Source organism: Lepidochelys kempii, chromosome 4 (assembly GCF_965140265.1).
Source record: "Lepidochelys kempii isolate rLepKem1 chromosome 4, rLepKem1.hap2, whole genome shotgun sequence".
Classification (NCBI taxonomy): domain Eukaryota; kingdom Metazoa; phylum Chordata; order Testudines; family Cheloniidae; genus Lepidochelys; species Lepidochelys kempii.
This window is the reverse complement of record NC_133259.1, coordinates 14,349,795-14,376,726: the sequence shown is the minus strand read 5'-3', so window position 1 is coordinate 14,376,726 and position 26,932 is coordinate 14,349,795. Positions and strand designations below refer to the sequence as shown.

General features: G+C 41.6%; 1 protein-coding gene across 4 annotated transcripts in view; it reads right to left on the bottom strand.

Annotated features, from left to right (window-relative positions):
• BMP2K (BMP2 inducible kinase) overlaps positions 1-26,932 on the bottom strand; it is a 108,587-nt gene that overhangs the window by 30,981 nt on the left and 50,674 nt on the right. For all 4 annotated transcript variants that reach the window (XR_012158433.1, XM_073340471.1, XM_073340472.1 and 1 more), the window contains 7 exons: positions 25,120-25,252; positions 21,044-21,147; positions 17,227-17,306; positions 12,126-12,286; positions 9,070-9,245; positions 7,834-7,929; positions 5,395-5,579 (listed from right to left, as the gene is read on the bottom strand). Coding sequence is in view for 3 of the 4 variants with exons in the window: in XM_073340471.1 (XP_073196572.1) it covers positions 5,395-5,579; positions 7,834-7,929; positions 9,070-9,245; positions 12,126-12,286; positions 17,227-17,306; positions 21,044-21,147; positions 25,120-25,252 (935 nt within the window). In the remaining variant the exon portion in view is untranslated. The remainder of the gene's footprint in view (positions 1-5,394; positions 5,580-7,833; positions 7,930-9,069; positions 9,246-12,125; positions 12,287-17,226; positions 17,307-21,043; positions 21,148-25,119; positions 25,253-26,932) is intronic.

The window sequence follows — 26,932 nt, the reverse complement described above, 5'->3', positions numbered from 1 at the left end:
ATTTCTTATTAACTGGAAACGTACAACATTGTGCCCTAGCCTCTTGGTTTCATCTCCAAACCCCTTCTACGTTGCTCCCCCTCACCCCCTTTGCAGTTTGTATAAAAACCATGATCCCACATCCCATGCAGGCTGAAAAAATTCAACTCAAATTTAAAAATTAAAAAGCTAAGAGAAAAAATGGTGACAACCCAATTCTCTTTGGGGTTGGGAATATCACCGGCAAAAGTAGCTCTAGACAAGGCTTTAAGGTTGTTTGTGGGCTGAACTGCAGTGTTGAGATTAACTGGATAGGATGGAAAAATCTTTCCTTGGGTAGACAGGCTCTTGGTATTGTGGAGTCTAAAGCGGCCCTTATAAAGTCTATTCTTTGTTCCAGAATTAGTATGGATTTCCTATGATGGCTCAGAGATTACAATAAGGTTAATGCCTTGCCCACTGATGACTGGATCTTCTCAGGTGACCCGCCTTAGAGCAGCCAGTCATCCAAGTACAGGAATATCGAGCTGACACAGAGAAGCTGCTACTGCTGAGAGGATTTTTGTCAACAGCCTTTGAGCCATGGAGAGTCTGAAAAGGACAACTCAATATTGGTAGTGATCTGTTCCTATTCTGAAGTGTAAGCTGTACTTGTGGGATGGGTGGATGGCTACATGAACGCAGACATCCTGTAAGTTGAGGGCAACAAACCAGCCTCCCGGATCTAGGGATGGAATAATGGTAGTGAGTGTCGTCATTCTGAAGTGCTGTGCTAGGACATAATTCAAGTTCCTGAGTTTCACCCTCTCTCTCTCTGGAAGTAGAAAGAGATTGGAATACAAGCCTCTTCCGATAAACTCTGGTGGAACTGGCTCTATTGCTCACAGGAGGAGGAGGGGGGATTGAACCTCTTGTCTTATGAGTTCCTCGTGAGAAGGGTCCCTGAAGAGGGATGGGTAAGGGGGAGTGAGAAGGAGGGGAGTGAAAGTGGATGGAATAACCAACTCTGATGACCTCCAGTATCCACTTGGCTGAGGTAAGGTAAGTAGTGGGACAGACAGTCACCAAAAGGGACACGAGGGAGTAATTGCACAAGAGAGGATCCAGCAGAATGGGATGCTCAATGCTCTAAGAGCTCAGTCGAGAGCAGACTGAGTAGAAGTGTGTGGGGGAGTGGAAGGGGTCCTCATTTTTGCTGTTTGTATCTTCCAAAGAAGAGTTCCTCAGGCTTAGAGAAGGCGTGCTGATGATACTGGAATGGACTGGATCTTTGAGCAGTTTGAGATCTACTAAACAAACACTAAATCCCCAGTGACCGCAAAACAGCCCTGGAATCCTTGAGTATGCAAGACGAGGAGTCCATATTCTCACTGAAGAGATTGGGTCCTTCTAAAGGGAGAGACTCCCCATAGTGTTTTGCACCTCTCTCAGAAGATCTGAGGCCTGGAGCCAGGATGCTCTTCTCATGACCACAGCAATGGCTCTGGACCTGGAGCCGTGGCATCTCAGGTAGCCTGCACAGAGGCTTTTGCGACTAATTAGCCTTCCAAGATGGACTGAAATTGATCTCTCTGGTCTTGTGGCAGGTGTCCAGTAAAATGTGTAAATTTTGAGTATGTAGCGAAGTCTTATTTTGCCATGAAGGCCTGATAATTGACAATATGAAATTGAAGAGCAGAAGACTAGTAGCTCTTCCTGCCCAGCAAGTCCAGCCACTTGATCCCTTGTCCACTGGAGAAGGTCTAGAGTGAGCTTGATGGCTCCTTTCGTTGGCTGCATCCACCACTAGGAATTAGGACTGGAATGGGAAAAGAAGTGTTCTACTCCACTTGATGAGATATAATATATCTTATCTGCCCTCTTACAGGTGGATGGAATTGTGGCAGGTGTTTGCCACAGGGTGCATGTAAGAGATAGAGAAATGAATAGGTAAGGCAAACTTTCCTTGGGGATTGATATTCCAAATATCCAATGATGCGACTCTTGGACTTCCTCTAGCAGGATTTGGAGAGAGCCCACCAGCCACTGCCTGAAGTCCCGGAAGGTCTTGATGTCACCAGCACAGGAAGGCAGTGATGGTATTACCACAGGAAGAGAGATCCCCTCAGCCTGAGTTTCTTGTTCCTCCTATGTATCATCCAATACCGAAGTAGCGAGGGAATTGTCTGCTGGTACCCATGGACAGTAAGGTTACTGATCCTTTATCCCCAAGAAAAAAGTAGGAGTTCTCAATGATAATCAGGCTCTCTAGGCCTACAATGTCTGCCAGGTTCCCCCAAAGTCTCTCCATTAGAGGGACTCATAGGAGCGTAGTGGTACAGTACATGGAAGAATTCCTGTACCAAGATCTCGGAGTCTGACCAATCCTCTCTTGAGCTACAAATGGAACCTCAAGGTAACATAGCCAGTTCTAAAGGCTAGCAACTTAGGTAAGTCTCAACTTGTGACTGTCTGAATGTTACCAGGGAGGGAGCTCTGACAGATCTCAACAGTGGAGACTCCAGCTCATGAGAAATTATAAAGTCCTCCCCCAAAAAAAAAAAAAAAAAAAAAAAAAATCTAGGTGCTGGAGGCCTCTGATAGCCTATAATAAAGACTTGGGCTGTTACCAGAGGCGGAAATGCCTCCTGGTGAGAGAGAGATTGTTGCAGTACTGAGGAAGCTGCAGGGTCTTCAACCGTCTGCGGAACTGCGGTAACAGACCAGAGTCGAGATATGCAGGACAGCCCTGTGTATACAGCAGTGTCATGATCAGGTGGTGCCACTGGGCTTGTTTATATAGGGCTTCTTATGGTACAAAAACCTTGGTCCTGGACTCAGCCAGAGATTCAGCCATACCCTCTGAGGGATGTACAGTCTCCTGAAAGTGGGTCATATGGGAAGACCTACCTCTTTTCTTCGTCCACCTGGCTGGGGAGGCGTGCTTCTTTTCCTTTGAAACCATCATTTCTGGAGCTGCAGACAAAGCTCCAACAGTGGCCAAAGCAGCCAGCAATGTTGAGGCCAACATGGAGGAGGAGGGAGCAGACCCCTCTGGAACTAGAGTACGTTTCATTAGGCAGGAGTTCTAGTCTCGTTTCCCTGTCTTTTTGGACCGGTCTTTGAATACCAGACACACTTTACGTTTTGAGGGGAGGCAAGAAACCCCCAAACACCACAGGCAACTCAAGTGTCTGTCACTGCAGGGACAAGTCCTGCGGCAGGTCTGGTAGGGGTTAAGCCCTTAAGTGTAACAGGTTGTGCTCCAGCGCAAATGAAAGGTCCAAGAAGAGGAAGGGGGAACAGCTCCTCGCTCCCAGGAGCGCAAACATGCTAACCAAAAATAGAAAAGGGGATAATTAAGTAAAAACAGATAAAATAAATAATGGAAAAAATGGCAGAAACCTGAAGACAGCAGAACGCTCCATTCTGAGCTGTAGGCAATGAAGAGGAAGCTGAGTGGCAGCAGGCTCATGCCTCCTTTTATCCTCTTGTTTGATGCGTGAGGTACAGCTCTGAGCAGAAACAGCCCTGTGGACACTAATTTGCAATCTCCACTCGAGAGCGCATGCACATCTTAAGGCGGAGCATCCATAGGCATGAACTTAAACTGAAACATTTATTTATAGGTAGAAGTGAAATATACTAGGACAATGAAAACAAGTCAGTCAGTCAGTCAAGGCCTTTTAAAAAAAACAACAAAATAATGAGAAAATCCACTCTTGAAGTCTTTCAAACATGATTAACTTGTACCAGTATCTATCTGACACAACATATAAAAACCAAAAAAACTCAAAGGATTGGCAGCTTTTCGTCAATGTTCTTGTATTTTGTTGTCTGTATTTTACTTTTGATTTTATTTTCTGTTGTAAGCTGCAGAGATTTAGGGGCTGTGAAGCTGTGACCAAGCGAACTCTCACATGGGGAAGAAAAAAGGACCCAAGAAGCTGACTCCAATTAACTACTTTTTTCAGAGTCTGCTGGAGTGGGAGGAGGCTGGGGTTTATACAAGCCAGACCCAGCTTATTCCAGAGAGGAGGAAGAGCAACACCAGCAGCACCCAAGAAGACTAAGCTGAAGGAGTGCCAAGAAGAAAAACTGCCTTGGAAGGGGCTGGAGGAGAGGCAGCCACCTTGGGGAAAAAGGTATTGAGGTTGGGGAAGGTGGGGCACCACCTGGGACCTGCATTGCTAAGAAACTGTGAACTTGCCTGACAGGTAAGAGAAATATGTAGACTCTGGTTGTAGATGATAAACTAAATACTGACACACCTCTTTAATAAGGTCTCCTACATCCTCACTGGTGTCCGTTTTCTTCCCCCATCCTGTCTGTGGTGGTCAGGTCATCTTGGCCCATCAGACAATACCCTGGTGATATTTGGAGCTGTGGGATTTGGGACTTATCTGGAGGGCCACAACACCTTAGTGATCTCCTGCTGAATTCCCTGGGGCTTCTGAGAAGCACCTGGTTCACAGAAGCCTATCAAACCTCAGGCCATGGTTAATCCTGAGTTCTAACAGCATACCCTAGCTGTCCTGGATGCAGACTATGCCTGTTTATCTGATATGGTCTCTGTGGATTCCTGCTACTGGCCAGGAGGAAAATTCTGCCTGTCGTCTGAATGTTGCCTCCAGCTACCGAGTCTCAAGTGTGATCTTACATCTGTGGAGAGGGCTCCCATATGGTGTCAAATTCAGCCTAATTTTTTAACACAACCCCCACCCACATCTGACCATAACAGCTCTCTCCTTTACCCTTCAATCCATGCCTGTTTGGTTCAGAAAACTGATTTAACAAAATCACGGCTTTGTAAGTAAGCTGAAAATATTTTAGCTGCAGCCTCATTCGTATTTCCATCATAACAAATGAAGCTGATCTTTTCCTTCCAATGCATAGTGAATAAAGTAGAAAAGTTTACACCGCGTGCAGCTAAAGTTGAGGCCTGAAAACTGAAAGAAACTTCAGCCATAGCTTGTGTTGTGGGGTGTACAAGTAACAGTCAACAGCAAATCACAACATACTCATACCTTGAAGCAGCATATGAAAAGGTTTTAATCCTGCCTAGGGATAGCAGAATGGTAAATGGCAGCAGGGTGTCAAGTTCAATACCTGAGCAACTTAGCCCATGACCAACCAAGGCAGGAAGTGAGGTTAGTCCAGAAGCAAGCAGCTATGAGTGGTGTGTTCTGTCAGCAGCAGAACCTGAACTGGATTTGTCAGTCAGAGTAGCCAGAGAAGTACCCCACCCCACCCCAATATAAACAGCATCAAGTTGAATGCAGATTGTAGGACACATTTTAAATACATTTCAGAATAGTGAAGGAAGCATAAGCTCTTTGAGAAAGGACCAGGCAAGTATCTGTACAGTGCCCATCACAACGGGATTGAGTCAACTAGGGCCTCCGGCACTACTGTCTCAACAACATGCCTACTTGCCTATTGGCAGTATAAGGAGAATCCATCACTGCTCCAACATGAGCTGGAAGCGATGCAGAGTAGGAAATTAAGGCTGGTGAGAACTCTTGAGGAGAGGTAAGATACTCAGGAGACTGTGGCTGTTGCTGTTGATGTTGCTGTGCAAGGATCCGCTGATGTAAGAGAGCTTGCTGGTATTGTTGCACCTGAGGAAGAGACTCACCATTATAAAGTAACCAGAATTCATGTGGCCATTCAACAGGCCACTTTCCTTTTGCTTCTTGTACAGTATTTGGACTTGCAATATGACTATCATCGTAGTTTCCAATGTTGTTGTAGCTGTATTGGTCCCAAGATATAAGACATGAAGTGGGTGAGGTAGTATCTTTTATTGGACCAACGTATGTTGGTGGACAGGACAAGATTTCGAACTTCACAGTGTTCTTCACCTTCTCCAGACCTGAGGAAGAGCTCTGTGAAGCTTGAAAGCTTATCCCCTCCACCAACAGAAGCTGGTTCAACAAAGATACTACCTCACCCATCTTGTCTGAAATTAATATATGAGGAGGAAGACAAAAAACATCAGGCTATGGCAAAGCCAAAGTTACATATTTCTGCTGAAACTGCAGGAAATCAGTATTAGAGCATTTATACTACTAATAAAATTGCTTGTTTAATAAATCACTCATTGAAACATATGAGTTGGAGAGGGAAAAAAGATCAAAGTAAATATATAACTGCTACCTTTTTTTTTTTAAATTACACACATGCAATATATTGAGGGCACTGTATGGCAGCACAGAGGAATCCTTACAATGCTGTACTGTATGCACCGTGAACAAGTTATGTTTTACTATATCCACTAAAGGTTGAAATGCTGAGTAATGTTCATTTTAGTAATCTTGGTGTAAATTATCCTTGCAAAAATTATAGTTGCCCACATACCCAGATAAATCTATTTTGATGGGGGAGTAAAATCTCTAATTATGTTAGAGATAAGAGAGTGTACTAATTAGATTGGGCTAATTATTTTTCCATGTCCTTTTTTCTACATTGCAAAGGTGGAGTAAACTGACATTATAATATCTATTAATAAAAATAGAAAAATTTAAAATAAGTTTAACCGTAAGTCTAATGAAATAAAACCACCTTTGCAGTCAGGTTCTAAGTCCAGAGGGACTGCATACCGCAGAACAATAGGAAATTATTCCATCTTGCTAAGAAAAGACCAGACCACCTACAAAAGATCTCTCTAAAGCAGGAAAATTCTGAGCTTAAAGTTTCCACCGTGATGTACCTACATACTGCAGCACACGTACTATGTAAGAACATTTACTCTTTACGGAAATCATGATACATCAAATGGTAAATAAAGGAAAGGTTTAACTTAACTGATATTTTTTGATGTTTGTTAACTCAAGACTTTAGATATATTTTAAAAGCTGCATTCAAGAATATTTCATATAAACAAACTTCAGTCAATGTAACATATACTTGATTTCAAATGCTTTATCACTTAATGCAAATGAAAAATTCTCTCTCTGCTCTGGTGCCCATCCTATATTTTATGGCATATTCAGAATATTTATTTATGAACAAATATAAAAAGTAAAAACAGGAAAATGAGATGTTGCATAATAGTATGCATGGAGTAGCCAAGTTAACATTACTCTGAGAAAGTTAAGGTTCTAATAGTAATGTTAACTCAGCCACGTTTGTGCATACAACTGTCACCATTAAAATATTTACTGGCAAAGGCAAGCAAAATTAATGTACGTTATGCTATACTTCAGTATCTACTTGCAAAAGCAAAATTATAAATATTTTAAATGGTGTCTACTGTAGTGCTTTATTTTCTATTTTTGTCTTTAAGGACCAGACTTCCATAATTGTGTTCAAAATGAGTGTTCAGTTAATATGACTGCATGCAACTGCAGAAGCTACATGTACTGTTAGCCAATTGTGATAAGTACCAGTATAATGGAGCCTGAAAGGGAGCTGCTGGATATTCAGGCCACTTAAGAACCCTATTTTAAGCAACCACTTTTGAAAAAGTCTTGGCCTGAGAAGTTTATTTCAAATATTGGATTTTATAGAGCTTTAATTTTCTACCAACCTTTAGACGTTGAACATCTGCCTACGTTCTTGTAACAACCAAATATCTCTCAGGCTAGTGAATAACTACTCAGCAGTGTTTCAGGCAACATGTGTTAACTGTACCCAAATCTACACATTCTTTAAAATGTGCTCATTATAAAATCAGCTAACAGATATGAACAGAGAAACATGCTAGCACTGAAAGCTGTAGCATGTTGGGAAACAAATTAGATGATTCACTGCCCAATATTTAAGATGTCTATTGCAGCTCAGATACCTATTAAGACTACTATACATTGTAATTAATCTGTATAGCACACCAACTAATCAAAGAAAGAATAGCAGCATCTACAGGCAACATACCATGGCAGGATACTGGGAGGGGGAAGGTTGTTGTTGGTACATAGATTGCATCATAAGTTGTTGTTGGACCATTTGCTGGTGCATTGCTTGTTGATACTACATTTAGAAAGAAAGAGATATTTCTGAAAAAATTAACCGAAACAACTCAATGAGTAATGATTTTAAACAGCTTGTTTAAAAAATGCATCTATATGCATCAGCAGCATTTTCAATAAAGGAGAGCAATGGTTAAATAAGTGTAAAACACACTATAAACAACTGGTGCATTTTAAAACACGTTGTTCTGATAGTACAAGATATAAAAACTGGGCCAGTATTTAGTGTATTTTGCAAGTGAACACTTAAATGAAAACTCAATGGTCTACCTTAAAAAGCAGAGAGTCCTGTGGGGGAAAAAATTATGTATTATGGACCCACTGGATCTGTCAAACCTGGTTGCTCTTTTAGATTCCCTCTCAGATGGTTATTTATTGTATCACTCACCCTCAAATGTGTTTTAGGCACCACACAGTACAAGTAAAATGATCTGATCCTCAGGAAATTTAGGAAGCCATACTTAAACGTGTGTTCTGTTGAGTAAGTCTTTTAAGGATACACAGTGTCAACAGAAGAGCTGGAGCAATGCAGAATCACAATCACCAAAAGGGAGCACCTTTGCTGACCATGGTCAAAAAAGGGACCATAATGTTTGCGAAGTAGTATTTACAGGGGGATCCAACAAGAAGGGGGATCTGTCTTCTGCTCTCACCGCTGCTACCCTCCAGGGTCAAAAAAACCTCAACAGCTATGGGAATTTTACACTGACTAGGCAAAACCACAGAACGAGAATCCTACACGGATGGCTCTTCAGAGAACAAACTATTGCTGACAGTCATTGCCAGCATCAGGTTGCTTTTCTAGATTGTTGGAATGAAAGGGTGTCTCGCACAACACATCACTTACACCTAGTGCTAAATCAAAATCCAGCTAGGATCTGAGTTCAAGCAGCCGGAAGAAACAGCAACTGGTTAGCACGTAAAACGTAACTATAAAAAGTGTGTTATACAACAGATGTAGGACAAAGGGGAAATAAGACAGCCCACTTTGCTCTCTGCCTGAAAAAGGCAGAACCCCCCCACAGTAGTAGAAAAGTTTAAATTTCCATGTGTAATTGAAATATAGAATTTAAAAAGAGGGCTTACTCACATTTAATTATTTTTAAACATGGCATTTTCCTTTAGTAAAATAACCCTGTACCTGTTGCATGTAAGCATCCTGAAGCAATTGTTGCTGTTGCTGGTGATGCAAGTGGTGCAGTTGCTGTAATCTCCAGTCCCCCTGTTGCAGTTGCTGCAGCACTCTATTTTGTTGTGGAGTGTGCTGATTGGTCCCTTGGGACAAGATCTCTTGTCCATTTCCTGGTCGTAGGGTTCCTATAACGTTTTTAAAGAATTTTATTTACTCATGTATTGCTGAAGTTTATTGGCAGAATTGTCAGTAACTGTCACATTTTTATTTTAACACTCTTACTGCAAACAAACTGTTTTCTAAGTCCAAGTATACAGTTACTACGGTATTACTACATCATTCAGGGGTGTGAAAAATCCAGATTATATGGACCCTAGCCCCCCACGTAGACAGCACTATGTTGGCCAGAAGGCTTCTCCTGCCGACACAGCTCTTGCCTCTCCTGTCAGTTTACAGCATCTTCACCAGAAGTCTTTACAAATTCAAGTTTGTTGCATAGACCTGCCCTAAGAGTTTCCTTGACCAGTTTGGGAAATTGAAATCTTAAGAGAAGGTAGAATTGCAAGGTAAATTTTATATCTCTGAAGATATCTTGCAGAATTCTCACTCTAAGAGTTCATGCCTCCAGCCTGAGTCATGTGGGAAACTCCCTTTGCTCTTATAATTTGACTCTATGGCCTTTGTCAGCTGGTTCGAGGGCTCTTCTTTACTGAGAATGCTCAGAGGTCCCAAAACATTCCAGTTAGTGGGAACTTGATACTGAAATAGACAGTTCCCTTTATTCCATTTGTATCCTTCTGACTCTTTAATGTAATGAATGTACCTAGATGCATAACTCATCCATTTAGGAAAATATATATTTGCTTGTTGTGGATCACTCCACACGCTGGCAAGTTAGGCACATGAAGTCTTCATGCATCAAGGTAAATCTAACTCCTCACAAATTATAGTTGTTTAAGATTTTAAAAAAATAGCTAAGGAAAAAATGTTTTTGTATATTCAGAGATCTAGAGCATATTGACACAAACATTTGCAATATACTGAACACACACACACACTGGGCCAGATTCTCCAGTCCACAGAGTCCTCTTTGTGCAGCCTTTATTAGGTAAGTAGTTACTAATGTACTACACACTGCTGTCTAAGTAAGATGAAGTCAGGTAGTTCATGTATCATGTACCTCATGTGTAACATTCTAGGCCAGTGGTATAAAACTTGTGCCCTGGGGCCACTTGTGACCAAAGCTTTAAGCAGTGGTCCTTGAGAGCAACTAGGTTAAGAAAATAATTACAAATTATTCTCATAAGCATCCTGCCACTTTTCAAATTAAGCATCTGAATCAGTCTTATCACTGTATGGGTGCACAGCCAACATCTGTTGCAGCTGCTCACGAGTTCCCCTACTGGCCATTTTCTGCTTTGCAGGGGAAAAAGGAAATCTGACCTACCTATCTACAGGACAGGAGCCCTCTGGAGAGTCAGATAGGAGTTTGACTGCCTTTGCCTGCGCCTGGGAGAGTGTAGCCAAGAATGGTTCCCCTCCCTCACACAGCTATGTGGGAGAGTCCAGGATACAGGAAAAAGGAGAAGTTGAGAACCAGCCACCTATTATTACATGTCCCTGATTCTTTGCACCAGTTAGAGCAATCTGAAGGTTGCTTTCACTTGTGCCACATAATTGCTCTCCAGCCACTCCCTGCAACACGCCCTCTGCATCATGGTCTGTAGAGAGGGTGGTGAAGGAGCAATATATGCTGGCTCTACACCTACTGGCAATTCCCACATTGGGGTACTTTCAGGTAATTTCTGTTCCCTTTACCGCAGGGATCAGAACAACAAAAACCACGGTGGTGTAAGGAGAGGTTTGAATGCAGGCTCCACAAGCCTTAGGAAGATTAAACTGAAGTCCCAGGCAGTAGGAGGTTCTCTGACCAGTGGGAGTGTGTGTGTGTAATATTCTTTTGGGGGTGACAAGACTAAGCAATACTGTACAGGCAGATGGCAAGCTTGGCTTGCTGCTAGGTGGGTCTCAGAGATGAATAAAAGGCCAGACTATTTTAAATGCATTAAGTAGTTGAGGACCTTCAGTACAGAGACCTGGACAAGGTCCAGACCATGCTGGGCTGCTTGCAACAAGAACATCTCCCATTTAAATGAATATGTTTTTCTGGTAGATGCTTTCCTGCTCTGTGTCAGGATTTTCTGGATCTGAAGGAAGCAGTCTCTGTCCAAGGTACTCAACCAGCTAATAGCTATGCTGTCTTTGGGAGGCTGCAGTGACTTCTGGATTGGGAAGTGTATCTGGTTGTGAGGCTGTAGCTCAGCTTCAAGCAGTCTGGGAGCTGCTGGATCAAAGGCTGGATGGACATTTGTAATCAATCTTTAAGCCAGAACTGCTTCAGCCAGTACAGAGCTACAAATAATTCTTCATTTGTCCCTTTTAACCTTGGAAATCATGCTGGGGGATCTGGGGAATTGGAAAGGCACATAAGAGACCTTGGTACCACTGCAGAAGGAAGATGCCCAATAAGCCTAGACTCGTGCTCCTTCTGGAACAAAAGTTCTGGCACTTGGCGTTGACATCAGTGGCGAACAAATCTATCACCAGGGTCCCCATGTCTCATCTCTATGATGGATCTAGGTAAAAAATCACTGATGAGTGGTAACCAACTGTCTGCTCAGGACGTCTGCCATGTTGTTTCTGCCATCTCAGTTATCTGGTGTTGATGACATCTAGAGTTTGACAGCTTCCAATCCAGGCAGAGGAGAGATGAACTTGTGCTTTCTTGATTTATGTAGGGGAGCCGCTATGTGTCAGGATCCGCACTGTGGAGTTTTGAAAAATAGGTAGGATGGCCGTTAGGGCTATCCAGATGGTTCAGAGCTCCAGGACACTGATCACAACAGCTACCTCTGGGTTCAAAGTGACTGTCACAGACTTTGGATTTCTATCTTTAAAAACAATGGAAAAATAGAACAAACCTTCTCCACCACCACCCTTTTGGGGGTGGGGGTGGGGGGAAGGAAGGGTGTTAATATTTAAGTCCTTCAGCTTGAGTGAATTACCTTTTTGCACACAGTTACCGAATTCACCAGGAACCGATACTTTTACTGGTGTTGCTGAGCTCTGGATAGTTAGCACATTAGAAGTGGCAGTGCTTGAATTGCCCTTTGGTCTTTGTCGTGGTGCAATTGAGGTTTCTGTTGGTCCAACAGCATCTGTTATTCTACAATGAAAAATTTTCCAGAGAAGACATTTCAATGTATATGACTGTTCTTCAGCTTTATTCAAGATACCCTTAAGCCCATCTTCTTTTTGCATACCTTTAAATTTTATGTTAATATTTCTAAGTTTTGATTTCTAAAAATATTGAAGACATTGAAAAGCCCCTGACATTACTTTTGGAGAACAAGCCTAAAAGACCTGCCTACTAATTCAGATAAACTCTCAAATGTCTATAGATACCACAAGAGGGGGCCCATGCAACAACATTTCCAAGGAGACCAAGGTGACTGAACATCATTAACATTCATTCTTCCTAAGTGCAAGTGTTCTGTTTTTCCTGGAGACATATATTGATCATAACTTAATGACAGAATGCAACTGTTTCAGAGTTTGAGCAAAGTACTGTGATTGCACCATGACGATCATTCATGGAATATTCCAGAAACTCAACACTGTGATATAGAAAAAGTAGGAGATGATAAAATATTTTTTTAAAAGCAAGAATCCGTTCTTCTCTCTTCATGGTGGTCAAAAATCTACAGACTCTAGAGCTTCAGTCATTTCCAGTTCTGTTTCGCTATTTGGGAATTTTATAGCAATGCAATATTCTGCCAGAACATGAGTAAAATTTTCCAAAAGTGCCAAACTGACTTAGGAGCAAGCCTTAACCTCATTTCAAAAGGTACTTAGGCACAAAGAAAAGGAGTACTTGTGGCACCTTAGAGACTAACCAATTTATTTGAGCATAAGCTTTCATGAGCTACAGCTCACTTCATCGGATGCATAAAGTGGAAAGTACAGTGAGGAGATTTTATATACACTCAGACCATTAAAAATATACATTGTATGGAGAGTGATCACTTAAGATGAGCTATTACCAGCAGGAGAGTGGGGTGGGGGGAGAGAAAACCTTTTGAAGTGATAATCAAGGTGGGCCATTTCCAGGAGTGAACAAGAACGTCTGAGGAAAGGGGGGGAGAAAATAAACAAGGGGAAATAGTTTCACTTAGTATAATGACTCAACCACTCCCAGTCTCTATTCAAGCCTAAGTCAATTGTATCCAATTTGCAAATTAATTCCAATTCAGCAGTCTCTCGTTGGAGTCTGTTTTCGAAGTTTTTTTGTTGAAAGATAGTCACTTTGAGGTCAGAAATCGAGTGACCAGAGAGATTGAAGTGTTCTCCGACTGGTTTATGAATGTTATAATTCTTGACATCTGATTTGTGTCCATTTATTCTTTTACGTAGAGACTGTCCAGTTTGCCCAATGTACATGGCAGAGGGGCATTGCTGGCACATGATGGCATACAGCACATTGGTAGATGTGTAGCTGAATGAGCCTCTGATTGTGTGGCTGATGTGATTAGGCCCTATGATGGTATCCCCTGAATAGATATGTGGGCACAGTTGGCAACGGGCTTTGTTGCCCTGGTCTATGTAGAAATAAAATCTCCTCACTGAACTTTCCACTTTATGCATCCGATGAAGTGAACTGTAGCTCACAAAAGCTTATGCTCAAATAAATTGGTTAGTCTCTAAGGTGCCACAAGTACTCCTTTTCTTTTTGCGAATACAGACTAACACAGCTGCTACTCTGAAACCTGTCATTATGCAAGGCACTGCATTTAGCCGTATGGAGTGGAAATCTATCAACTTCATGAAAAAACTTGTACAGATACAGACAGACATCATCTTCCTTTCCAATTGCAAACAGATGGACATTATATCAAAAGGACTGAAGGCAAAAAATCCATTACAATCTACATACCACACAGACTGTGCTGACAGCTTGTGTCACACGCTCTCAAAGAAACTGCGGCACCACCTGATCAACATCCTCTGCAGCAAACAGGGAAAGATTAAGAATGAGCTCTCAAAACTGAATACTCTCATAAAAACCCAACCTTCCACACAAACTTCCTCGTGGCTGGACTTTACTAAAACTAGACAAGCCATTTACAACACACACTTTGCTTCTCTACAAAAGAAAAAGGACACTAAATTATCTAAACTACTACATGCCACAAGCAGCCACAGCAATGGTTCCCTTAACCCACCCAGCAATATTGTTAATCTATCCAACTATACTGTTAACCCAGCCGAAGAATCTGCCCAATCTCGGGGCCTCTCCTTCTGCCCAATCTCGGGGCCTCTCCTTCTGCCTCTACCCCCACGAACATGATACAGTTCTGTGGTGACCTAGAATCTATTTTCGACGTCTCCGACTCAAGGAATATTTCCAACAGACCTCTGAACAACATACTAATCCACAGAGACCTTCCTACCAAGACTACAAAAAGAAGGATTCTAGGTGGACTCCTCCTGAAGGTTGAAACAGCAGACTGGACCTCTACATAGAGTGCTTCCGCCGACATGCACGGGCTGAAATAGTGGAAAAGCAGCATCACTTGCCCCATAACCTCAGCCGTGCAGAACACAATGCCATCCACAGCCTCAGAAAAAACTCTGACATCATAATCAAAAAGGCTGACAAAGGAGGTCATCATGAATAGGTCGGAATATGAACAAGAGGCTGCTCGGCAGCTCTCCAACCACCACTTTCTACAAGCCATTACCCTCTGATCCCACTGAGGGTTACCAAAAGAAACTACAGCATTTGCTCAAGAAACTCCCTGAAAAAACACAAGAACAAATCCGCACACACACACCCCTGGAACCCCAACCTGGGATATTCTATCTGCTACCCAAGATTCATAAACCTGGAAATCCTGGACGCCCCATCATCTCAGGCATTGGCACCCTGACAGCAGGATTGTCTGGCTATGTAGACTCCCTCCTCAGGCCCTACGCTACCAGCACTCCCAGCTATCTTCGAGACACCATTGACTTCCTGAGGAAACTACAATCCATCGGTGATCTTCCTGAAAACACCATCCTGGCCACTATGGATGTAGAAGACCTCTATACCAACATTCCACACAAAGATGGACTACAAGCCATCAGGAACACTATCCCCGATAATGTCACGGCAAACCTGGTGGCTGAACTTTGTGCCTTTGTCCTCACCCATAACTATTTCACATCTGGGGACAATATATACCTTCAAATCAGCAGCACTGCTATGGGTACCCGCATGGCCCCACAGTATGCCAACATTTTTATGGCTGACTTGGAACGCCGCTTCCTCAGCTCTCGTCCCCTAATGCCCCTACTCTACTTGAGCTACATCGATGACATCTTCATCATCTGGACCCATGGAAAAGAAGCCCTTGAGGAATTCCACCATGATTTCAACAATTTCCATCCCACCATCAACCTCAGCCTGGACCAGTCCACACAAGAGATCCACTTCCTGGACACTACAGTGCTAATAAGCGATGGTCACATAAACACCACCCTATACCAGAAACCTATGGATCGCTATTCCTACCTACATGCCTCCAACTCTCACCCAGACCACACCACACGATCCATTGTCTACACCAAGCTCTACGATACAACCGCATTTGCTCCAACCCCTCAGACAGAGACAAACACCTACAAGATCTCTATCAAGCATTCTTACAACTACAATACCCACCTGCTGAAGTGAAGAAACAGATTGACAGAGCCAGAAGAGTACCCAGAAGTCACCTACTACAGGACAGGCCCAACAAAGAAAATAACAGAACGCCACTAGCCGTCACCTTCAGCCCCCAACTAAAACCTCTCCAATGCATTATCAAGGATCTACAACCTATCCTGAAGGACGACCCATCACTCTCACAAATCTTGGGAGACAGGCCAGTCCTTGCCTACAGACAGCCCCCCAACCTGAAGCAAATACTCACCAGCAACCACACACCACACAACAGAACCACTAACCCAGGAACCTATCCTTGCAACAAAGCCCGTTGCCAACTGTGCCAACATATCTATTCAGGGGACACCATCATAGGGCCTAATCACATCAGCCACACAATCAGAGGCTCGTTCAGCTACACATCTACCAATGTGATATATGCCATCATGTGCCAGCAATGCCCCTCTGCCATGTACATTGGGCAAACTGGACAGTCTCTACGTAAAAGAATAAATGGACATAAATCAGATGTCAAGAATTATAACATTCATAAACCAGTCGGAGAACACTTCAATCTCTCTGGTCACTCGATTTCTGACCTCAAAGTGACTATCCTTCAACAAAAAAACTTCAAAAACAGACTCCAACGAGAGACTGCTGAATTGGAATTAATTTGCAAATTGGATACAATTGACTTAGGCTTGAATAGAGACTGGGAGTGGTTGATTCATCATACTAAGTGAAACTATTTCCCCTTGTTTATTCTCTCCCCCCCTTTCCTCAGACGTTCTTGTTCACTCCTGGAAATGGCCCACCTTGATTATCACTTCAAAAGGTTGTCTCTCCCCCCACCCCACTCTCCTGCTGGTAATAGCTCATCTTAAGTGATCACTCTCCATACAATGTATATTTTTAATGGTCTGAGTGTATATAAAATCTCCTCACTGTACTTTCCACTTTATGCATCCGATGAAGTGAGCTGTAGCTCACAAAAGCTTATGCTCAAATAAATTGGTTAGTCTCTAAGGTGCCACAAGTCCTCCTTTTCTTTTTGCGAATACAGACTAACACGGCTGCTACTCTGAAACCTGTCATTAGGCACACAGGAGGCTAAGTCAAGTCAACTAGGAGCTTTTGAAAAGTTATCCTATCAAAATGTGCCCCTATCACTGATCTGTCAAAAAAAAACAAATGCTAAAGAGACATTTTTTCATAATAAAATATTCTTATCTATTAAAATTACCATCTCAGACTGCTAAAAACATTGACCTTTTAAAAAAATTCATATACACACAAGTCCTGGGTATCAGGAGGAGTTTTAGCATATTAACCAAACATATAAGAAAACTTCAGGTGCATAAAATTGCTATAAAGATATCTACATCAGAATCCACAAAGTTCTACATTATTTTACTCACCTGGCTTTTATTTGGCTTTTTCTAGCAGCTGCCTCACTAGCTGTCATGGGTTCAGGAAGAGTTGAAGGGACAGGAGAATTCTTCAGAAAAAACATATGTGAATTAAAATATAAAATCCTGAAAGTTGTTTCAAATTGAAGAGGAATACTGTGGCTTCTTGGGGGATCTTAATTCATAAACAAAGTATCAGACAGTGCTTTGGCTCAATATTGTGGTTAAACACACATTGTCAGGTTAAATGTATTAAAAATGTTTTCTTACCTCTGTTACAAAGATTGTGACACTGCACCGCATGTTCTTCACAGTGATGTTATGATAGCTTTATGGCATAATTATGATACATTTTGTACATTAGGCATGTGAAGTGTCATTGGAAAAGTTATGATTTGATTATTATTATCCTATCTATATGCATGTATCATCTTTTTATCTGAAGTTATGAATATTGACTATATCTGTATTTCAAATGTAGTTACACCTGGCTAATGCCCACTAGACAAAATTGGGTGAAGGGGGGCCTATTCAGGGCAATGGGCCATTATGAAAAAACAATAGGCTTTCGGAGAAGCTTATCTTCCACCTGGTGAGCCTTCCTGTGAATGCTCCAAACAGCCTGTAAGTACTGGCTGCTATGACTCTACAAGGACATGTGATCAGACCACATGATGCTGGACTCCATCCTGGGATGTCAGTATTTTTCCACAGACTGGTCTGGGAACCAAGCTTTGAAACAAAGTGTTCCCACCATATGCAAAAGCTATATAAGGCAGGGAGTGACATCATCTGTGGTTCTTCACTCCCCACACAAGACAACTCCTGGAAACACCTGGGGAACAAAGACTGAACTGGGGGAAATGCTAGACCCAGGCTAAAGGGATTTCTAGCCTGTGAATGAAACACCTGGGGATTCCAAGCTGTAAAGCAAGTGCACTTGCCCCTTAAGAATCTGCAACCTTCTTGTACCATCTCTTAGGGTGAGAATCTGCTAATTCATATCCAGTCTATTAGTATATTAAGCTTAGTTTGGTTTTTTTTTTTATTTGCTAGGTAATCTGCTTTGATCTGTTTGCTGTTCCTTATAATCACTTAAAATCGATCTTTTGTAGTTAATAAATTGTTTTTGCTTTATCTTAACCAGTGAATTGCAGAGAAGGGTTTGGGAATCATAGCTCATAGGCTGTTGGGTATTCCTCTCCACATTGAAGGTGGGGGGAAACTTTGAGCTTATGCTGTCAAGTTCCCTGTGCAACACAAGACGGAACAATTTTGGGTATATACGCCAGAGGCGGGGCATGCCTGGGGAGCTGGGAGTTGCCTTGGCTGTAGCCTTCCTATGCAGGGGCTGGTCAGAGAGCCTGCATGTAACTGCAGCTGGGTGTGTCCCTACTGTATGAATGCTGGTGAAAGTGCAGACTGATGGGCTTTGCAGCTTGTCACAGCAGTACCGTGTGAGAGGGAGCACAGGCTGGTGGGTCAGGGGGCTCAGTGTTACCCCAGTTCCAGGTGGAACCCCATGGAGAAACCATCACAGAGATTATTAATTGCAATTTTTTTAAAAAAAATTCACCATGATATAGACTGCTTTTAGCTTTCTCATCTTGAATAGAAGTCAGCTAAGTCAGTTTAACTTTCAGCACAACGCTGTTACGTTTGGGCTGCACAGAGTGCAGAGAATATTTGTTTTAAAATGTTTCCTTCGGAGTTTTCAAACACATTCATGGAAACATTTATTTTCACCATACGCATTATAAAAGATTTTTTTTTAAAACACAAAACCTACATTTGGATAGAATTTGACACTATTCCTTCAGAAAGGAAGAGAGGTATCCCCCCCCAAATGGTGGTTCAGACCCCCCTCATGAGCAGAAAAGAGGGCACTTCTTGTTCTTCTGAAGAGATCCACCTTCAGCAGACCCCATCTTAGGAATATGTTTTGGAGGACTTGAAAGTCTAGTTCCTATTCACAGTTCTGTGCCATGTGTCCGCTGAAAACATTGGCTGTGGTGTTCTGAATGCCCAAGAGGTAGACCACCAACATTTAGATCTGATGAGCTATGCACCATTTCCATAGTATGTTGACATAGAACACGCAGGACACACTGTCCATCATGACCCGACTGATTTGCCTCTGGGAGGCAGGAAATGGAAGCAGACATTCCTGACAGTCCTGAACTCGAACAGATTGATGTGGAGATTGGTTTACTGAGTTGTCCATCTGCTCTGAGTCATGAGAGCATTAAGGTGAGCTCCCTATCCCAACAATATTGCCTCTGTTAAAGTTAGTGATGGAGTTGGGAAACAGAAGGGAATGCCCATTAAAATGTTGAGTTGATCTTTCCACCAATCCAGGAAGCTCCTCAGTTGTAGAGGAACCATCACCTGTTTGTCCAAGGTGCGGCTGCCTAGAAAACAGGTCATTCTGAGCCAGCCTGGAAAGAAGTGGAGACGTAGCCATGCGTGTTCGGTCACAAAATCGCAAGCTGTCATGTGTCCTTATAGTAGTCCAAGGACTTCCCTGAATTGTCTGTACCAAACTTGATATGGTTATGAACTTGTCTAATGGAAGGCAGGCCCTGGCTGTCAACGAGTTCAATGAAGCCCCTATAAACTGTATCTTCTTTATGAAGGTTAAGGTGAATTTCCTTACTTTCAGCTGAAGACCCAACTTTTGGAACAGAGCAAGGGCTCTCTGGGTGGAAGATAGCACAGCTTCATAATAATGGCCCTCGAGTAGCCAGTCATCCAGGTACTATTACTATTACTAACAGCTAACTATACTAACCAATCTTATCAAGCAACTCTAAGAAGAATACACAATAGCCACGGCACGCTCCAGGCAGGCACACTAGAGCTCCCTCTCCGGCCAAGGCGGTAGAATAGGAACTAAGGGTGGTTCACTCAAGCATCCCTATATAGCCTTGACATCTGGCATGAGGAGGTATAGGGCACATACACAGGTCAAACAGGCACAGGTAGTGGAAAAACCTCTGATCAAAGGGCTCAAGAGGCATATGCACAACTGAAGCAGAGCAGCCATATGGACACTACTTCAAGAAGAATGCTTGGTTTTGAAATAATTATTCCATCCTTATAACATTACTAGTTATGTCCTCTCAACCTTAACTCCATCTTAAATGTAGTTTGTGTCTGGGAATTAGAGATTTTATATCTTTCCCCCAAATGCTAGAGAAATATAGAAATAAGGTGAAGGGGGCTGAGGAGAAAATCTCAGGCTATTCCATTTTCCCTTGTAGGTAGGTAAGAGCCTGCCAAGGCTGGAAATGGCTAAGGATGGTTAATAATATTAAGTTAACTCAAAGCTCTGTTCAAAATTATCAGTTCCTTTTGTCCTCATTACCTCATGTAGTAACTCTCAAATTTGAACTTACTGAGAGAAAAATCAACATAGCAGGAACAATTTAAAATGTATTTTATATTTACCCAGAGACCTAGCCAAATAAAAAGTGTGGAAAGTACAGTTCACTGAAAGTACCATTACATTCTGATATAGTTTATCAGGATGTGTCAGAAGCGATTTTCCATTCCATCTTTATTTATTAGGGCTATCCAGAAGATTCTAAGGCAGTTTTCCTTTTTGCTTTAGTTTAACGAGCTAAGAATTCTGTCAACACAGCATCTATTTGAAATTTATCATATCCAGAAATTTCAGCACAGGGACAGACTTTTATAAAGAAAAAAGTTAACATTAGACATGTTTCCACTTGATTTGATCTAGAAGTAATAACTCCTTTTGACAATATTGAGGGACACTTACTAAATCTATCAAAAAAGACGTGAGAAACAGAAGACTACTTACATTAATATTGGACAATGGACATTCCTTTCTGGCAAGTTTAAAGGCAAAATAAGATACTTGAAAGATATCGGGTCTCCGTTCTTGATCTGGTTCAAGCATGTACCCTGTAAAAGTGGATTGATTAAAATTTCTCTAATAGCAATTAAAGAAAATTTGCCTATGACATAGTACAAATGAAGAGTAAATGAGAATTAAACTACTTTACTAACTGATTTAGAATTTACTCATTTCAAAAAGTGGTTTTTACTTCTTTCAGACAAGTACTGAGTTAGAATGGTGTCTGTTGCCAAGAATATGTGGTTTATACTGTATGTTTTCCTCTTTTGCTTGAATGAAAGAGTAGAAAATTTGCATTACCAGTCCTGACGCTCAGCTGAATCAGTTGAACAGTAGACTTGTAAGGACTGCTAGGGATGCTATAAAACAAATTGCAAAGTGCTACACTAATAAGTTAAAAAAAAAAAAGTAGTTCGTATTTTAGGAAAACTGAGTCTCTCCACCAGCTAGATCAGAGTTATGTCTTCAAAACCTTCTTCTCCATTACTAGAATGAAAACAACTCAGGAATACCAGCCTTCTTGAAAAGCATTTTCTGAGATACAGATACATTTTACAGAAATGTAAAACAGTGAGCCAACTAAAGGCATCACAGGTGGGCTGATGTGTAAATGTCACTGCATTTGGAACCGGCAACTTTTTTTTTTTTTTTTTAATTAGAGGACCCATGCAAAAAACCACACACACACACACACACAAAACATAACCAAGTTCCATCTCTGAACACAATTTATGTTTTCTGAACTGACACAGCCAGCCATTTCATGAGAACATTATTCTATATGAATGTTAAAATTAGATGCAGACTAATTAAAAAGAGTGGATTTTAGACCAGCACCAATCCATGCGTCCGTTACAGAAACAGCATTATTAAAAACAAACTTACTGTTAATAAGTAATTCTGAAGTACACTCATTTTAATCCAGTGATTCTCAAACTGTGGGTCATGAACCCATTTTAATGGGGTGGCCAGGGCTGGCATTCGACTTACTGGGGTTTGGGGCCCAAGACTGAGCCCCACCGCCCGGGACCAAAAAAAGGGCAGCATAACAGCTTCACTAGCTCTGCCTGAGCTTAAGGGCACACTAAGCAAAATACCACTCTCCTCTCCCATGCAGGGCAGGCCAGGAGAAGTTGAGCAACACCACCCTGTTACAGTTCCCCAATTCTTTGCCCTGGGAAATGCCTCAACTTATGTCTGCTGGCTGTGGTCCCCAAGGGACAATATGCCAACTGGGCACAGCCCAAGTGTTCATTCCAACTCAAGTGTCCACCCCAACCACTCAGATGCTCCCTTTTCAGGAGCTATGCCTCCCTCTATGCAGGAGGTAGAGCAGGTGTAGAGCTAGAAGACTTCCCTACATCGTGGTAAATCCTGAAGGTGCAGAGAGAGAACAGTGCAGAGAATCAGCCCCAAAATATTGATTGTAGACTCCTGACCATTCTGAAATACACTTGGCCCTCAGGATTGGACACTACTGTAGTAAAACATTAGCAAATTTCACCCTAAAAATGAGATCTAGCCTCATTTCACATATTCGCAATAATCCAAGAGTTTAGTCAAAAAGGCTGGGGAAATACCATTTAAAAAAGATGACAAGAACAGCGTAAGATAGGATGGAAAAGTTGCAGTGGCACCACCACATGATCCTAGCCTGGTGCAAAACTGCTGGAAATGATGGCATCAGAAGCACCTGAGAAAGAAGTTTCAGACATTGCAAGTAGTGTGTGTGGGGGGGTGTCGGGGCACAATTAGGACCTCAATTCTATTAAGTTCCCCTAGCTAACAGAAGTAATATACGGCAGCTGGGAGAAACTGTGTGCAGCCCTCCTCTGAAAGAGGTATGTCACAACAAAGCTCTTGACAAACTCAAGGTTAAAAAGATAGATGCCTAGGGCTCAGAAGGATTTAGAGGCATATTTGGACTCATCCTGGATTTTAGTGTCCTGCTAAATACATGACAAAATCACCTGTAGTCTCGTGTGAACCAAGACTACACGATAAGTTACAGCCTATTAAAGTACACGTTGGTCAGAAATTTGCCAGTGAAGTCAGCATACTGAGATCATTTAATAACCTGTCAAATACAGAAACAATTATAAAAATAGAAAAATCTTTCTTAGATTCTGAACAAGAAGTTTATAGCAAGAACATGTCAGGAAACTTTAAAAGTATAATTTGCATCAGCCCAGGCTTTATCAAACAGTTTTGGGGTAATAGCCTTCCTGGCAACCTGGGAAATCAACTGAAATATGACAACATTCATTCTAGGAATCAAGAAAGGTCATAAGAATAAAGAACTAAACAGATCTGATTTGAAAGAGTGATTGTCTCAAATTAAATGTAAGTTTCAAGCGAGAGATTCTTCCTCATCTCTGGTGTGCACAGCCAGGTATCTGGAGTTAATTCTGATGAGAGTTCTGTTCCTACTTTTTGTTACTTTTCTCCAGGTAGAAAGCAAACCAAACAGAAATGTAAGACTGGTCTAGATGGACAACATTTTCTAGAACACATCTTGCTTTATCGACAAAGAAGGCAACACTGTTTTTATTCTTTAAAAAAGTGAGTGTGTAGAGGTACATTTCAAGTACTTAAATAATAATTACTTAAAGTTATGAGGTCTACGATTTAAACACGATTTTTCCCCAGAATTTTAAAATTTTGTTTGTTTTTCTGTCTATGGTAGCTTCTTCATTAAATTGATTAGAGCAATATAGGGCTATATTTGGGAGCATTGCAAGGAAGTGCTGGGGAAATTCTGTGCTATATCTCAGCATGGTTTTATGGATATCACTCTTTTTAAAAAGAAATGCATTTCTTGCTCCTTGCTGCAAAAGTATCCTTGCAAATACTGCATAAGCATCCTTTCAAAACATGTTTTTTCCATCCTAGCTGCGATTCTGTCTTTTTAAGTTAGCTCAGGAGTAAACTCAACATTCCTCACAAAGCGGGGGTAGCTCAAAACTGATTATTTAAAAAAAGATTGGCACAGGTAACTAGTTTTACTGAAGACACTATATATTACTTAGATTCTTATACAATAACCAATGTTGAAAATTTTACAGATATAGCTGGTTGTCCTATCAAAAAGTTTTTTGGGGGGGCTGTCCTCAATGTAAGTTTTCAGCAAGGAGGAGAAGAGACGCTGTAAACAATGGGGAGATCTGTAGGGAAGATCTTGAGGAAGGTGAAAGATCTCAGACAGGGATACCTTTTTAAAGAAAAATTTTAATATTTTATATTACCTAATGGAGCATGGATTGCTCAATGGCATAGGCTTCTTACACCGCTCACATGGCTTAAAGCCCAGGGACCAGGGCATGCCCTGTCCCTAGACCAAGTCTCTCCAGAGACTATCTATACTACACTTAACCACTAAGAAGTCCTAGAAACTACTAAAACTACTACTATTTACAGGTATATACACAAGAAAAAACTAGAACCACCACTGGTCAGTATAGCTTGCTAAGGCAAGAGGAGCGTTCCAGCACCATCACTGGTGGTAAGTAGGAACTGAAGGGGGGAGAGGGTGTCCCTTCTACAGGCACATATGCATGTGACTCCAGAGGGCACCAGAGCCAGCCCCTATGGATACCACGGGGGAGGGAGGGGATTCCAACACCGGTGCAGGTGGTGAGCACACACCCCTACATGGAATGGACATGAGCAAGCACTTGAAGAAGAACTAAAAGGAAACTGTTTTGTTTTTTTTTCTTCATCAGAGCAGACAATTTTCCTTTTCAAAAGATTTCCTCAATGCAATGATCCCCCTTTCTTCCCCAGCAAAACCACAGATTTACTTTGATTTCTCAGACAGTGGAGATAAGGACTCTTCTGAACTTAGAACAAAGGTCTAAAAGTGGTGTCAGGGCAAGGTTAGATTATGTTTAAGCAAACCTTCAAATTCACTGATTTAAAGGACATTAACTATAAGTGCATACTGTAGGTAGGGAAGGTTACTAGTAGTAAGGTCTAATAAATTCACACAAAACAATTTTAAGTGCTGCCCAGCTACTTACTTATCAAACAATGTACATTATGGGTATATCGGGAATTGTCTGGAATGGTAAAATTTCCGTCACAAATAGCAACCTGACTCTCCCCAAAGGGAAGTGTGAAGAAACAAAGTTTATACAGCAAGCAGCCAAGTGCCTATAAAGTAAAATTAAAAAAAAAAAAAAGAGAAGAAAGAAAAAAGTATTGTCATTGCAAAGTCTAAATGGCAATAAATCAGTGTAAAAAGTGAAGCTAGATTTAATAAATAACTTAAATGCTGGTCACTACTAATGCCTGCATAGACATTGAACACGGTAGCATTTTGAGTTAACACTCCATTGACATAACTTGGGATGTAAGCAATGACGTGATCTGAAGCAATTCTACAAGTGCTTTTTGTCCCTCCAACTGGATGCCAGACAGCAACTAAGCTGTTAACGTAAAGAAATTCAGAGAGGAAACTTACGTCTGTTTTTGAATTTTAAAAAAATCTATTTTTTTAATTCAGATGAATATTCCAATATGTGTTTATACAGCGAAATTGCACGTGTAGAACCACCATCTAAACTGACAAATAAGAGTCCTTGAGCTCATGTTATTTTCCCATAAACTTTTTGATGGAATCTACTCAAGATGCACCTGTCTGGCATGTAGAAAAAAAGTAATCATGGAGTTGTTCTCCCATTTCAGTGATCTGAAAAAGTTCTTAAGTCCTCATTAGGTATTACAGATGTTGACAATGAAAGTGTTATATTTCATATAGTAATCAGATTTACCCTCGCTTCATTTCCTCAGTGGTTTTAGTAATTAAAAGTGTTGTTGTAGCAGTGTTGGTCCCAGGATTGTGGAAACACAAGGTGGGTGAGGTAATATCTTTTATTGGATCACTTCTGTTGGTGAAAGAGACAAGCTTTCAAACTACACAGAGCTTTTCTTCCAGTCTGGGAAAGATACTCACAGCATCACAGCGAAATACAAGGTGGAAACAATTGTTTAGCATAAGCAGTTAACACATATTGTAAGAGACTATTCAAGGTAAAGTGACCTGTGAACACCTCTGCAGTCATAGGACAAAAAAAATAGCAGGCTAGAGGGTTACCGATTGTTGTAATCAGCCTTAAATCCAGCGTCTTTATTGAGACCATGATTTCTGTGTCTAGCAAGGTTAGGAATTTAAGCTCCCAGGCTCATCTTTCGAAAGCATTATGCAGGTTCTCTTTGAGAACGAGGACTGAGGGGTAAGATATGGAATGATTGTTTTGTGAAAAGTGTTGGCCCATTAATGTTGTTTTTGTCTTATCACTTTTCTGTGAGAGTTCATTTGAGAGAGTAATGACTGGTTTCATTCACACAGTTGTTACTAGGGTATTTAGTGACTGAATGAAGTACACCTCGTTGCCTTAGGCATGTGTAGGACACGTGGATCTTAAAAGGTATGTTATGGTGGGTAATGGTCATTATAGGAGCAGAGTTGACTCTGCAGGGTTTACATCTGTTATGGCAGGGCCAGTACCAGTTTGAGTTGATGTGTCCTGGTCTGTGGGGAGCTTGCCTCTATTCATGAGATTGGTGAGTCTGGGGGGTTGTTTTAAGCCCAGAAAAGAGGGTTCAGAAAAGATTTTTCAGGCTGTGGTCCCCATCAAGTATGGATTGTAATTGTTTAATGATACCCTATATGGGTATCATCATGTGTGGGTGAAACTAGACCATCGCTATGCTCTCAAATGAACTCTCACAGACCTATGACTGAAGAGGTGTTAACGTGTCCACTTCTCCTTGAATCGTCTCTTAGGCCTGGTCTACACTACAGAGTTAGGTCAAGGTAAGCTACTTTAT